This window comes from Podarcis bocagei, assembly GCF_964188305.1.
Source record: "Podarcis bocagei genome assembly, chromosome: 9".
Taxonomy (NCBI): domain Eukaryota; kingdom Metazoa; phylum Chordata; class Lepidosauria; order Squamata; family Lacertidae; genus Podarcis; species Podarcis bocagei.
This window is the reverse complement of record NC_138134.1, coordinates 58,115,482-58,130,995: the sequence shown is the minus strand read 5'-3', so window position 1 is coordinate 58,130,995 and position 15,514 is coordinate 58,115,482. Positions and strand designations below refer to the sequence as shown.

The window sequence follows — 15,514 nt, the reverse complement described above, 5'->3', positions numbered from 1 at the left end:
CAGACATTCTCAGTAGTGGCTGAAGAAGGTTCTTGACCTTAGATGGAGAACAAAGGAGGCTTTCTGTCCACCTCATGTCAGCCACCCAAAGGTAACTAGGGTCTAGAAAGAGAATGGCTGCAAGTAATGCGGTCTAGAAAGAGAATGGCTGCAAGTAATGCGGTCTTGACTATGCTACCACTCAGTGGATTTGTAACTGGCTGACTGACCGAACCCAAAGAGTGCTCATCAATGGTTCCTCTTCATCCTGGAGAAGAGTGACTAGTGGGGTGCCACAGGGTTCTGTCTTGGGCCAGGTCTTATTCAACATCTTTATCAACGACTTGGATGATGGACTCAAGGGCATCCTGATCAAATTTGCAATGACACCAAACTGGGAGGGGTGGCTAACACCCCAGAGGACAGGATCACACTTCAAAACGACTTTGACAGATTAGAGAACTGGGCCAAAACAAACAAGATGAATTTTAACAGGGAGAAATGTAAAGTATTGCACTTGGGCAAAAAAAATGAGAGGCACAAATACAAGATGGGTGACACCTGGCTTGAGAGCAGTACATGTGAAAAGGATCTAGGAGTCTTGGTTGACCACAAACTTGACATGAGCCAACAGTGTGACGCGGCAGCTAAAAAAGCCAATGCAATTCTGGGCTGCATCAATAGGAGTATAGCATCTAGATCAAGGGAAGTAATAGTGCCACTGTATTCTGCTCTGGTCAGACCTCACCTGGAATACTGTGTCCAGTTCTGGGCACTACAGTTCAAGAAGGACACTGACAAACTGGAATGTGTCCAGAGGAGGGCAACCAAAATGGTCAAAGGCCTGGAAACGATGCCTTATGAGGAACGGTTAAGGGAGCTGGGCATGTTTAGCCTGGAGAAGAGGAGGTTAAGGGGTGATATGATAGCCATGTTCAAATATATAAAAGGATGTCACATAGAGGAGGGAGAAAGGTTGTTTTCTGCTGCTCCAGAGAAGCGGACAGGGAGCAATGGATCCAAACTACAAGCAAGAAGATTCCACCTAAACATTAGGAAGAACTTCCTGACAGTAAGAGCTCTTCGACAGTGGAATTTGCTGCCAAGGAGTGTGGTGGAGTCTCCTACTTTGGAGGTCTTTAAGCAGAGGCTTGACAACCATATGTCAGGAGTGCTCTGATGGTGTTTCCTGCTTGGCAGGGGGTTGGACTCGATGGCCCTTGTGGTCTCTTCCAACTCTATGATTCTATGATTCTAAGTAGCTTAGCTTACTTACTTAACTTATATGCCACCCTCTGCAAGGAGCTAAAGTGGCCCCCTTCCTCACTTAAACCCCACAATGGCCCAGCAAGGTAGGTTAGGCTGTCAGTCAAGTGACTGGCCCAAGCAAGCTACATGGCCGAGTGAGGATTTGAACCCTGGTCTCCCAGCTCCTAGTCCGATGGTTCCCAACGTGGTGCACACACCCCACAGGGGGGCAATTTGAGAATGAGTTATCAACAGTCAATGCCCTTTTAGGCTTCCTCCACGTGAATAGGAGTTCACTTTTTGAGTAATAAGAATTATATGTCATGGGGGAGGGGGGCATCAGGATTTTAGAGATGCTTAGGTGGGGCATGGTCAGACAAAGGTCGGGAACCACTGCTCTAACCACAGCCAGATGGGCGGGGTATAAATAATAAAATTTAAGGAGAGGGGGGAAGCAGGGTTGGAAGGCCTTTCATGACTATTTTCAACAGCAAATGTATTACCCGCCCTTCACCACCAAGCCGGGGTTACAGCAATTAAAAAACCCAGATTTTTTTCCTTTTAACCCACGCGCATTTTAATTTTACTTTTTTTTAAGTGGGGGGAAGAAGAAAATAAAAGCAAATAGAAATAGAAACAGAGGACAGTCGCAGGAAAAGGATGTGCGCCCTATTGAAGAGTAAGGCTTCCTTCGCATGCATGTTTAGCCAGGCTGTTAAGGCCGCGCACCTCTCCACGCGTGCTTACTTCGAAGTAGACCCCTTAGAAACACCAGGGAGGGGTTACTTCGGAGTAAACGCGGAGCAAGATGTGGGGGAATTATTGTGCACTTCCATTCCCCCTCCCTCAGAAACTCACCTCGCAATAAGCGGGCGCACCCGCACGCAGACCGTGACGCCGCCTTCCTCAGCCATCTCTCCAAATGAAGCCGCCACCGCCCTCACCCGCCACCGGACCTCAATTTCACTTCCACAGTTTGAATTTCCCCCCGGGACCCTTTTCTATTGGTCCGTTGGTGACGTCCCCGCCCACAAGTTGGACCGCACTAATGTCTAAGGAAAGGGGGTGGACGGGCGAATCCATCTCAGGCGCCTGGGCGGGGGGAGGCGATGAGACAAAGAGCGCTCGACCCTGTATAAAGTACCAAAGGGAATTTCGACAGATTCGAGCCTCCTTCTTGTCCCTCGGGAAATGAGTGAAATGAGGGCGGACTACTCCCCTGGCTTCCCCCTTTTCCTTGTTTTAAAAGGGCCGCGGTGGTGATAGGGTTAAAAAGGTTCCTTTGTTGTTTCCCCTGCCTCCCCTCAGCCTCGTTGTCGCTCTTGGGTGGGGTCAGGCCAGGCAGAAAGCCGCTTGCTGATTGGCTGTATCGGATTCTCTGCCTTGCGAGCGCGTTGATTAAATGCGTCCGCTTTAAAGCGCTTGTGTTGCTCGCGGAAGAAGCTGCTAAGCCTTGTTACTTTACACTTTTTGTTCCAATAGTTCCTCAGAAGCGCTTTTGGATTGAGAGGCAGAGCGGGGCATATTTTCCTGTTTATTTAGAGCGCCTCCCCCACCACCCAGCTGATTAAAAGTGCCAGCTGCAGCTGCCCGTAGGAAAATATTTATCGCTTTACGCCCTTGGCAAGGACTCAAGGCAGTTTAATAATAATAATAATAATAATAATAATAATAATAATAATAATAATAATAATAATAATAATAATAATAATAATAATAATAATAATTTATACCCCGCCCATCTGGCTGAGTTTCCCCAGCCACTCTGGGCAGCTTCCAATCAAGTGTTAAAAACAATACAGCATTAAATATTAAAAACTTCCCTAAACAGGGCTGCCTTAAGATGTCTTTACAGAAAAAATGTTTACAGAAAAAATAAGAACAGCCTCAAAACAACCGGGAACTCAAGAACGTATCACGAATGTAATTGGGCAGCGGTGTCACCCTCCTCCTGTAGAATAAATGGCAGGAAAATCATATACCCCGCCCCCTCTAGGTCGGGTATGTGTGAATTTCGAGGGTTTTCGAACTTTTTAAAAAACTGCCTTGTCAGCGCAAATTTTTTTTAGCAGTTAATAGTTATTATCACAAGTGGAGGGGAAGTGGCTAAGAGGTAATAGCTTACAGCTGCTATTTTGAGTGGTCACCGCAGATGTATATATTGTTATGAGTTTGGCGGGGAGGAAGTAGGCTGTATGCCACACCCTTCTAATAATCCCTGGATCCAGCACGGAATCATTTGCTAGTGTTTTTAAGCCTTTTCCCCCTGCGCTGTTTCCCCAATCTAAATCTCCACTCCGAAGTACCTCTATCTGTTCCGTGGTGTGTCTAACAGCAGCTGTGAGGTGCTGATTTAGATTGAGAAATAAGCATGGGGAAAATGTTAAACATCCCCTTCCCTAGCACTGCTACAAAAAATTAAAAAAATGGGAACCCACAGAGCAGCTTTAAAGTTGATTTTTAAGTTGGGAGATCAAGTTACCATCCCCCCCAATGTTCTTGTTTGGGCCTTAATGCTACCAGAAAAGTACTGGCCTGACTTCATGAAGAGTAATTATGATATTTATATATTAAAATGTTTATACCCTACCTTTCAGACCCCCTTATGGTTGACTCATAGAAAAAACATGTGCTGTTATACAGTGTGAGAAGGATTAGGACAAAGTTTGTCTGTCTGAACATTCAGCACTCTGTTTGTTCTAATATTATTAATAATGATAACATTAATGAGATGTATTAGTTGCTTGTTGCCAAGGTCTCCAAGTGACTCCATTAACAGGTAAAGCTTTTCATCTAACTACAGTAAAAGCACCAGTCCTAAAAACAGTAAGACAAAACACTTCTTTGAAATTAATCCAACAGCTATTCATATATTTCTATATATTATACTTTGCTTATTCTAATACATTAGTAGAAAAGTTTATACATGCTTAGGAAAAAAAAATTATAGCAATTCTTGCTCTTTGGAATTTAATCATCATCCTCTTCATCCTCTTCCTCATCCATCTCTTCCATTTCTTCAGCTGCCAGTGCTTCCTCTTGTGCAGCCTTGAGTGCCATCTCTTCTTCCACAGTTGGGTCTGTTGTTTCTGTGATTTCTGGCCCACTAAGGTACTCAGTTTGCACGGGCGGCGGCAACTGAGGGCTGAAATTTTCTGCACTGTATTTGTGACCCCAGCCAATGTAGATGTTATCAAATTTCCTAAAGGGAGAAGTGAAATATAATATTATTTGAAAGGAAAAATCCAACTGTCCTTTCTCTCCAAGGCTTGAGGCTGGATCTATATTTTATGTATGCTATATGGCTACTGCCAAAGCTTAATTGCAAGGTTTCCTCCTCTGTACCGTCTACCATCTGAAAGATTAACAGCTGGATCCTATGCATGCTTACTCAAAAGAAAGCCCTCTTGAGTTCAATGGGACTTGCTCCCAGGGAGCTCAGTATAAGATTCCCACCTTAGTAAAGAAAAATATGTGAAGTGACATTGCATTACCTTCCCCCAAAATCACAGCAAATGAAGGAAATGCATACCCTCATACCGTGATCACATCATAGTGTTGTTGTTGTTGTTTTGGGGTGTGTGTATGCGTCCCCTTCTAATTTCTGGATCCAGCATGGATTCGATTGCTGGAATATCCAGGCCAGCCTGGTAATGGCCCACTGTATACTGTCAAGTAAACCTAGACAGCATCTTAAAAAGTAGAGACATCACCTTGCCAACAAAGGTCCGTATTGTAAAAGCAATGGTTTTCCCAGTAGTGATGTATGGAAGTGAAAGCTGGACCATATAGAAGGCTGATCGCCGAAGAATTGATGCTTTTGAATTATGGTGCTGGAGGAGACTCTTGAGAGTCCCATAGACTGCAAAAAGATCAAACTGGTCCATTCTTAAGGAAACCAGCCCTGAGTTCTCACTGGAAGGACAGATCGTGAAGCTGAGGCTCCAGTACTTTGGCCATCTCATGAGAAGAGAAGACTCCCTGGAAAAGACCCTGATGTTGGGAAAGATAGAGGGCACAAGGAGAAGGGGACGACAGAGGATGAGATGGTTGGATGGTGTTTGCGAAGCTACCAGCATGAGTTTGACCAAACTGGGGGAGGCAGTGGAAGACAGGAGTGCCTGGCGTGCTCTGGTCCATGGGGTCATGAAGAGTCGGACACGACTAAACGACTAAACAACAACAACATAATGTCAAGTTAGTTAGAAAGACAAAAGGCCAGAGGGGAGAGTTGAGTTATGAGAGCTAGAAGCTTGATGCAAAAGCAGCAGGCTGGAAAGTCAGAAAAAACCAGGCCTAATTTCTGCCGGAATTCAAGGCTGTGGCTATAGGAAAAGCAAGAGCCTCCTGGGGTGATGTGCTGTGATCCCCTCCATTGTAGACTCAGGTTGTATAAATCACAAAGACATCACAGTCTCCACTATGGCTCATTTCCAAAATGATTGGAACAACAATATAATGCTCCTCCAATTAATTGATACAAGAATTGCACATTACAGTTCAGGTGGCATACACTCACTGCTTGCTTCTCCTTCCAGATATGACGAAAAAGAAACTTAAGGCCAAATGAAAGACGAGAAGTGAACGTTTAACCCTTCCGCTCCCTTCCACAGGCTTGCCAAAAATGGCTTCCCTGAAATTGCTATTAGCATTTCAAAAGAAGCCTCTACTGGCACCCATTCCTTGGAAAACCTAATAGGGTATAATCTGGAATATTTAATGTGATTTGATTGGATTGTTAAAATGGAAAACTTAATAAAAATCCTTTTTTATTAAAAAAAGGAAAACCTAATAGCAGCTTTGGAAAGATTATACAATTAGAATAAGAAACAACAGATTATCATGCAACCCAAGTGATTTCTGCTTCTTACCTTCCAATAGCAAAGGCGTAAGCCCCAGGCCATAAATTGGCCTGAAGAACTGCAAGGGCATATTGAGGAACTAAGTTTGTTGATGTCTCTGCTGACCATGGTGGGATGTTCTGAATGTCTGTTTAAGAAACAAATTTATTCTTGGTTACTTGAGAAAAATTAAGTAAGACATTTTGCATGTGTAAAACTTTTACCTGAGGATAAAACATGCTAGAGTACATTTCTTAAACAGTTTGAAGAAAAAGCATCATCAGGACAGTGAGGGATCTTTTCAGGAAGGACGGAAATAAACAAAAATGTTGCCTAATGTGAGGCACATACAATATTAAGTCTTCCAAGCTGGCTCAAACCCTGAACGGGCACACTTCTCTTACATACATCACACCATTTGTAACTTTATGTTGATGTTAACCTAAGGAAGAAAACATGAGTATGGCTGTCTCTCTGCGAAAAATGCTTTCAGTCTTTTTAGTTTCACTGATATTTCAATGAGAATGCCCCCATGTTCTTTGAATGGACTGAGACAAGCAATGCTAAGATAGATTGATTAAGCCAATGATTTATTGAAGATGCCCTGATAAAAATGTTCTAAACATACTGTATCTTTAAATTTCCTGAAATTTTATGTGATTCATTGCACCTGGAGAAAGCCTTTAGGGTTCTGCCAACAGTATCAGTATCACCTATCCACAGGTGCAATGGATCGCATAAAACTTCAGGAAATTTAAAGCTACAGTATCCAACATCTAGCAAAGAGAACACAAACAGTAGCCATCTTTATCAGAAAACTTAAATAAAACAATTGAAATCTAATTCAGTATTCAAACTCCCCGGGTGAAGGGATTTAAACAAGTAAATCAGTCTGGTTTTTTGTTGGCACAGTAATTTAAGATGATCTCTCCTCATCCCAAATTTTCTCTGATTAACCCATAGGACTGTGTAAAGTAGGTCTGTATCTGCATGATGGTGTATTACAAAGTGCTCAACTAGAGGTGCCTCCATGACTTGATCCTAATGTGGGATCGATGCTCTCCTGTACAGAAATTTTGTGTGATTCATTGTACCTGTGGATAGCCTTCATAATGCTACTAGGGTTCTGCCAAAAGTATCAGCTTGCTACACTTGTAAGTGATTGCTGATCCATGGCCAATTGATGTACCTTTGGGGACAATTAATTTGGTATGTATTTATTATGGGTTGTTTATATGCAGGCCTGTCATTTCAATCTCTGTATTGTATTTGAATGTAATGTATTTCATTGCCACCTGATGAAGAATTATCATTGAAATAGTTCATTATCCTGGAAGAAGTGTTCTGTTTGCTGCTGTGCTTGGAGTACCCTACTGCTACGTTCGGAGCACCTATCACCTTACATTTATAGGCTACTGACCTTGGAAAGGTATTTTGCCTCCATCTCAGTGACTTACCACGCCTACCATTCTTGTTTATGGAACACTTATTTGACACCTGTTATTTGCGACTCCATGCACATATGCACATATCATATGTCTTCTGTTTATGAATTTCGAAACAGTATAATATTATAAAGATTTTGTTAGTATTGCTTGTTGTTGTTGTAGCCGACGTGTTGCTTGTTGTTGTTTAGAGTGTCCTGTTTTGCAACACAGGATTTTCTTTGGCTGATAAAAATGTTAGCATTAATCTACATTCCAACTGAAGTCCCTGTTGTTGCCTTACTTCCATGTTTGATTGAGGAAAAATGAGTTCCCCTTTTTAAAACTATACTATTAAAAATCACTATGAAGAGTTGATTCATTTTAGAAATACTTAATGATCTACAATCCCAAACCACCACCTTCTTTCTGCACTGCTTTCTGCCAATGCCTCCAAGTCTGTAATATCTGTAAAGGAAAGGGGGGAAAGCATCAAACATGTCTGGCCACTGGTGTACCTGCATCTTCAGAGAGTGGCGTGAGAAGTGGGGGTCCTACTTCTTGTGATTCTTCTTGTTCATCTGGTCTCTCCTCTTCCTCATCCTCTTCTTCTTCTTCCTCTGATTTTTGATAGGGATTAACCCAAGTACAGCGTCCCTACATGCAATATACCATGGGTTACAAAGCAAGATTAATGTGAACTTGGTTAGCATCCAGTAAGGCAATATTCCTTTGCTAATAATATGAAGCCATGGGCATCTTACAAAAAGGAAGGAACAGAGGGAATTTATACTCAATTGGATTCTTAAAGCACTCTTTATTTTTTCCCCGTTTCTCTTTGTGAGTGTTCATTTTTTTGTGTTAACCTCCATCTCTGCTATGCCTTTTGAATGTAATCCCATGCCCTGCAAAAGCAGAGTAGCCTCTCATAAGGCACATGTGGCTTTCCTCCTGTATCTACTGGATTTCATGCACAGGTCCCAATGTGAAATGTTGAACTTGCTTCAACTGGAGGACACTACATGCCATGGGCCAAAAGGAGGACTAAGCAGCTGGGTGCTCTAAGACAGAGTGTTATCTATCTAGAGCAGAGGTGGGGGAACCTTTCAGCCCAAGGACCAGATTCTATTGTGTATGGGCAGAGCCAGAAACAAGTGAGCAGAGCAATTAATGTAGATGTTACCTTTGTACAGTTATGTGTATTCACACATTGCTTTATTTTCTCCATCCAGATGAGCAACAGGCCTCATCAGAGTTCAAGGAGACATTCCAGTGAGGGAAGAACTTGGGGTGTGGCCTGGAGAGTGTTCCAAGGGCCAGACAGACAGATATCTGGCTCCCCAGCCTGATGTTCCTGACCGTTAAAAGAGGGCTGGGCTGCTGGAAGATGGGGAGTGGGGAAAGATACAGTTGTACCTTGGCTGACAAACAGAATCCATTCCGGAAGTCTGTTCAACTTCCAAAAATGTTCGACAACCAAGGTGCGGCTTTCAATTGGCTGCAGGAGCTTCCTGCACGCAATCGGAAGCCACATTGAACATTCGGGTTCCAACAAACATTTGCAAACTGTAACACTCACTTCTGGGTTTGCGGCGTTCTGGAGCCAAAACGTTTGAGTCTCAAGGCGTTCGGGATCCAAGGTATGATTGCACTGATATTCTTTAACATCAGCCCCCTACCCACTCATCCCTTGTAAAAGCAGAGGCCTCTAAGAGGGTGTTGTTTCTGGGAGGTTACTTTTATCAGGACTAGGCACTGCTGAGCCTATATAGACCATCAGGCTGAGTTGCTGCAGCTGTTCAGGACACTCGCCAAAGCAGCCCATCTGCATTGGTGTTGGAAAAGGGAGGATATAAGGCCATCCAGCACTGTTTGGTCAAGCAAGAAGCAATGAAGACAATGTTTCATCTAAATATAGTCTTTGTATGATTGTAAGATGTATTTATCACTATTTATTGATAGACCCCTTAATAATAAAAAAGGCACTTAGTGAGCCCTATGTGATGCTCTGTAAACTCCTTAAGCATACCTGCATTAGAATATTCTGTACATGGTGGACCCAGTTGGCAAGGGATTCTACCAACTCTGGCACAGAAATAGGCTCAAAGTCAGGATTTTCTTCATAACTGTCCCTTCCAGCTCCTCCCTCTTCCTCTTCATCTCCTTCCTCTTCTCCAAATTGATAAAAGCCCAATGGGCTGATCTGGGTTGCTGCTGAAATGCGGGCAATCTGGGCTCGCAGGTAATTGGACTCATTGCCTGGGAAAGGTGGGTAACTCACAATGGGAGCATCTAGTCTTCCAGTGAAGTATTTCTTGATCTTCCGGGCATTCACTATCTGCGCAGGTGTCACATGGGGTAATCTCACCCAGGGTTTCCCTGGTTCATTGCAAACAAAATAAGTGTATTTATTGGCCCCTGTTCGATTATCTTCTTTTGGTATTACTGGTGGTGGCTTGTAGTTCGGCTTTGGTGGCTCATCTTTTTCTTCATCTTCCTCTTCATCCTCATCTCTGCCTTCGCTCCCCTCTTTTTGTCCCTCCTCAGCCAATTCCTCCTCCTCTGCCTCTTCCTCCTCCTCTCCCTCACGGAACTCAATTTCAGCTACAATATAGTTTGCTTCAATGCCTAGGATTTTGCCCCAGAAGCGACAAGTCTGGATTGGATGTGTGTTGACCAGCTGTTTGAGGGCCAGGAATATGTGGTAATATTCTTCTAAGCTCAAGCCAATTCCAGCCTGTTCAAAATAGAAGGCTGTCTCCATGACATTGGGTAGAGGAGTTTCTGGCTAGCGGGGGAAAGTGCCAAAATTAGATAAGCATAATTATAAACAGCTTTTGTTGTCAATAATTATTTACTTCTGTACATAGTGATCCTAAATTTGTGTTCAGTTTACTGAGTTCAATGGGATTTACTCCCAAGTAAGTATGAACAAAATTGCTGCCTTGCTTGTATGCATGCAAATTCATGGGCCTGGAAAATAAGCATGTTAAGGCTATTGTGAGCTTAATAATTCAGTTTAACCAGACACAAATTCCTTATGCTCTTTCTACAACTATGACTGAGCCCAGTGGTTCTGACAAGGACCTTTGAGCTTCCAGGACTTACAGATTGTTGAGAGAGAGCTGAGGGTAAGAGAAAGAAAACTGAAGAAAGGGGAATTGACCTGTTCTAGCTTTTAACAGTTTATTGCTAGCATTCTGAATGGGGAAGAGTAGAGTTGGGCAGGTGTCAATGAGTTTTTCAGTTTTTATGTGTTGCAGTGACTCACCAATTCCTCTTCCATTTCTTGGTCTGTTCCTTCTCCACCACCTTTCTGGAACAATGTCTTATACATTTCAGCCAGTTCAAAAGTTGGATGTTTCTCATATTCGTCTCGGAGAGTGTCCAATTTCTTCTGGAACCGAGCACACTTCACTTCCTTACTGATGTTCTCAATTATGTCAGCTGGGTTTTCAGGTCGCTCATCCAGAATCTTGGCCAGCATGTCAGCAAGATGGTCATACCTATGAAATTAGGAAAAGAGATGCCACGCCGTCCCAGAGGAGACATGGTATCAGCTTACTGCAGTGCATTCTGAATAGAATTGGTTTCATATATTTGTGAAAGCACAATGTATTCTCTAAGACAGTGGTTAGGAAACTGCAGCTCTCCAAAAGTTGTTGGGCTCCAACTCCCAGCAGCCTCAGCTAGTATGACCAATGACCAGGGGTGATGGGAGTTGTAGTCCACAGGAGAGCCACAGGTCACCCACCCATGCTCTAAGCATTTTCTTTGGAGACAGCATTTCTGTTGTAGGGAAATCCTAATTGCAGTATTATATTTGGTTGCTGGATTGGTTGCAATTTCCTACTTCCGTCTAGAGAGAACTGTGTGAAATGTTGCGCTGATCTCACAGGCAGCTATTGGACAGTGCCCATAATGCGACTCCTGACAATTGGCACAAGTTTCCCACATCAATTTGTCACATTTAAAATGAACAATTATTTATCAAGTATTGCTAAATCTCTTTAAAAGCTATGTGCTCCATTGCTTTAATATTATAGTGTGAGGGCACTCAGTCCACCATTAAGAAACAGTTACATTTATGAACAATGTTATCCTCTCTGCCATAATGTCCTGCCATCTGAGAACCTCCCCCTTATTCCAGCCCTAAAGCACACAGAGGGAACAATGTCTTTGGGTTTGTTATGGTGAATTACTGAGCAATCCTATGTATGTTTACTTGAAAGTGTCACTGTGTTTCAAAGGGGCTTACTCCTATTTAAATGTGCAATGGATTGCAGCCTATAAATTCCATCTGCTCCCCATCTTGCTATTTCATCTACAGCAGGATGAGTCCCTTCCTATAATCAACTATATACAACGGAAAGTATAGATATATAAAATTTTCTGCTGTTCATATGCCCATTCCACATCAGCTGAAACATAATTGGTGGGTGCTTTGGCACATAAGGCCAACAAGAAATTAGTGGGACCTGCAACAAAATCATGCAGTGCGCAGTGCACCTGCTTAAGCTTCCATGGCCTCTTCCAAGACATTTAGTTCTGCTATTAGGACTACAATTCCCATCATCAAATCACAGAATTGTAGAGTTGGAAGGGACCACAAGGGTCCTCTAGTCCACCCCCCTCCCAATGCAGAAATATTTTGCCCAATGCGGGGTTCAAGCCCACGTTCCTGGGATTAAGTGTCTCAAGCTCTACTGACTGAACTATCCTGGGGCTAATGATAGTCAGAGCCCAAGAACACGCAGAGGGCTACAGCCATTTTCCCAGCCCCAGGATCACATCCTATGACACACGTATTCCATTTGGGCGGACTCCTTTGCTACCCACATTTTGCCCAGTCCCACTTGACGAGATTCTTCCTTTTTCAGGTTCCATTTCTACCCATACTCACAAGCTCACGCCGGTTTTGAGGCTCGTCTTCAGCAGGTAGGCTTTGGCATTCTTTATCGCCAACGCCCTGGGTCCCGGATCCGGGATCTGGTCTTCCATCAAGGTGGCCCCCAACTGGTAGAGGCCGATGCCAGGCTCGTGGGCTTGGTAAGGGCCGTGAACTAAGCTCTCCTGTTGCATGATTTGGCTGCCTCTCGACACCGGGATGTGGAAGCTGCCTCTTGTGACCGGCTGCTGCATTTGGTCCTGGTACATGGCTCCCATGGGGTCTTGAATCTGAGGGAAGCTTCCCCTGGGCAGGGTGGGCGGTTGCAGCAGCTGGGGCTGTTGCTGCTGCCAAGGCATGCCGCCCCTCGCCTGAAACAGGGCGCCCCTCGCCTGGTGAGGCTGGTACATGCCGCCTCTTCCGTCTGGCTGTTCATAGACGCTCAGCCTTGGCTCCTGGGGTTGGTACATGCTGCCTCGTGGTAGCTGATCTGGGAATTCACCAGAAATGGAGCCGTCCTGGTCAGGGCCTTGGTCTCCCTCAGGTTCAGAAATCACTGGAGGGGCTGCCTCTGGCTGCAGCCCCCCGGGGTCTGGCTGGCTGGGCTGCCTGGAGGGCTCCTGCTGCTGGGGGTTCTCCCCATTCTGAGGCTGGTCGCCTGGAGGATCTGCCATGGGGAAGCGGGAGACCTGCGGCCTTCTTTAGCTTCGCCCTCTTTCTCTGTTTCTCGCTAGCAACGGCTCCCACCAGCAGCAGCAGCAGCAGCAGCAGCAGCAGCACGGGCGTTGCTAAGGTAAACCTGACACCGTTGCTAGGGGGAGCGGATTGGCCGCGTCGCCCAGAATGGGAGGAGCCACAAGGAGAGCAAACGGCTGCTGATGTTGGACGTGGGAGCGGGAGGGCAACCCGAAGGCTCATCCTGATAGGAGGATTGATGAGGGAGGAAGGGGGAAAGGTCCCGCCTCCTTGTGCTTATCAGGAGATATGTGTGAATGAATGCTTTGCCACTCAAAGAAGCAGCTCTTTGGTCGACGTCTGCGTAGTTGTGCTGCTTGGGGACGGAAGGGAGACCTTAAAAGTAATTCCTGTTCATATTCATTCATGTATGAATCCACAATAAAAGAACAATGAAACAAACACAGAGAAACATATTTAGTATTATGTGTATGTGTATATATACAGATATGTATACACACACATCTATATATATATGTATATGACATATATAGAGAGAAAACACAGAGAGAAAGATTTTATTTTTTTATTGTGCTACGTAGATTAAGTTTTTATTGTTGTACACTGCCCTGGGATCTTCGGATAAAGGGTTATATAAATGGAATAAATGGCAATTTATTTCTGAGGATCATTTAGTCCAACCCCTCTGCAAGGCTGGAATCTGCAGCTGTCCCACATAGCTATCAAGCTTGCGACCTTGGCATATCAGCACTATGCTCTTCACCAACTGAGCTATTCATGCATTCGGTTTTGTGGGTCCCAATTCTATGGAACTCCTGGCTGAGATCAAACAGCTTTGTGGGATCTCAGATCAGCAGTCCTGGATCGGGAAGTTTTTAATTTGCGATGCGTAGTTGTATTTTTATATTCTGTTGGAAGCTGCCTACAGTAGTTGGGGCAACCCAGTCAGACAAGCGTGGTATTAACAACAACAACATCATCAATAATATCAATAACAACAACAACAACCCAAAGTTGCACTCCAACTCCAAGCTTGTATGAACCCCAAAGCAGAAAACAACAGGTTTCTTTAACCAGGTGACAGCCCTCATTTAAATACATCCCTGAGTAGGCCATCTTGCAAACCACTTTTTAGGACAAGGTCAGTTCATGCTACTGTACATGAATTCTACATTTCTCATAAAGAAATAGAAGTCAGTTTGTAAACAAAAATACTCTATACTAGCCACACAACCTGGTTCATCTGATAAACTAATGGGGAAGTGTAATCTCCTAAATGCTAACTGCAGGCAAGACCTTTGTATCCTCTGCAGCTGCTGAGTAATATCATTTGATTGCATTTCCTTCAGGCGCTAAGACACTTGCCTGAAAACCCCCAACAGAGGCACAATTATTTGCCTATGAGTCTAAAAGGCTTTTAATTGGTACTTGGGAATGGCACTATTGGAAATCCTCTCCTGTGTTTAACAAGGAGGTTAATTAATTAGCTACTAGATTGGATAATTGGATTCATTACAAAGAGCATGCAGCTTGTATGGGCTCAATGGTGGATAAAAGGAATTGTCCTAAATCCCAACAGAATTACCTACAACTAAGTTAACCTGGTGCAACCAGCATGCCTCATCCATGAGTGCAGGAGGAGAAAAATAGCAGAATATATAAAAGAGAACAATGGCATGTATGTGAAGCCTACAATCAGGTATGATTGTAAAACTTCTATGTGTAGAAGAGTATGAAAGCACAAGCAAGACCCCCCCCCTCATAAAAGGGAGGTTTTGGTGGACTTCTGCAATGTTGAAAAGGTTAACAGTGTTTTTTCAGAAACCACTCCCACTGTGTTCAATGGGCTTACTCTTTGGTAAGTGATGTTTAGGAATGTGGTTGGCATGTATGTTTGTGTCACCATTGGGCTAGAAGGCTGTGCAGAAGGGTGGCCAGATGTAAAAGGATAATAGAATCATATAACTGTAGATTTGGAAGGGACCACAAGAATCCTCTAGTCCAACTTCCTGCAATGCAGGAATCTTTTTGCCCAATATGGGGCTCGAACCCATGACATGCTCTACAATTCTCATAAGCTACAATTTTCATGATGGTTTAACATTCAACCCCTTTCCCTAGGAAACTCTCGGGGGTTTAGCTTTGTGAGAGGAATATAGGGTTTCCTAACAACTCTCTAGAGGGATGCAGGTGGTGCTGTGGGTTAAACCACAGAGCCTAGGACTTGCTGATCAGAAGGTCGGCGGTTCGAATCCCCGCGACGGGGTGAGCTCCGGTTGCTTGGTCCCAGTTCCTGCCCACCTAGCAGTTCGAAAGCACGTCAAATTGCAAGTAGATAAATAGGTACCGCTCTGGCAGGAAGGTAAACGGCTGCTCTGGTTCGCCAGAAGTGGCTTAGTCATGCTGGCCACATGACCCGGAAGCTGTACGCCAGCTCC

At 44.1% G+C, this 15,514-nt stretch overlaps 2 protein-coding genes across 7 annotated transcripts in view; both read right to left on the bottom strand.

Annotated features, from left to right (window-relative positions):
• CENPE (centromere protein E) overlaps positions 1–2,233 on the bottom strand; it is a 44,659-nt gene extending 42,426 nt beyond the window's left edge. For all 6 annotated transcript variants that reach the window (XM_081209331.1, XM_081209334.1, XM_081209333.1 and 3 more), the window contains exon 1: positions 2,086–2,233. In XM_081209331.1, coding sequence (XP_081065457.1) covers positions 2,086–2,141 — 56 coding nt within the window. In that variant the 5' untranslated portion in view covers positions 2,142–2,233. The remainder of the gene's footprint in view (positions 1–2,085) is intronic.
• A 1,834-nt stretch (positions 2,234–4,067) lies between these two features.
• LOC308595322 (radial spoke head protein 6 homolog A-like) lies at positions 4,068–13,153 on the bottom strand. Its single transcript, XM_081209345.1, has 6 exons — positions 12,396–13,153; positions 10,764–10,998; positions 9,522–10,280; positions 8,011–8,149; positions 6,099–6,216; positions 4,068–4,429 (listed from the first exon to the last, which is right to left on the bottom strand). Exons 1-6 carry the CDS (start codon positions 13,052–13,054, stop codon positions 4,198–4,200), a joined length of 2,142 nt encoding a protein of 713 aa, XP_081065471.1. The 5' UTR covers positions 13,055–13,153; the 3' UTR covers positions 4,068–4,197.
• Positions 13,154–15,514: the final 2,361 nt, after the last annotated feature.

Coding starts and splice junctions, on each gene's coding strand:
- LOC308595322 (XM_081209345.1), bottom strand. CDS start 13,054: ATGGCAGATCCTCCAGGCGACCAGCCTCAGAATGGGGAGAACCCCCAG. Junction 8,150..9,521: donor TACAGAATATTCTAATGCAG/GTATGCTTAAGG, acceptor TATTGCATGTAG/GGACGCTGTACTTGGGTTAA. Junction 6,217..8,010: donor GCCACTCTCTGAAGATGCAG/GTACACCAGTGG, acceptor TTTCTTAAACAG/ACATTCAGAACATCCCACCA.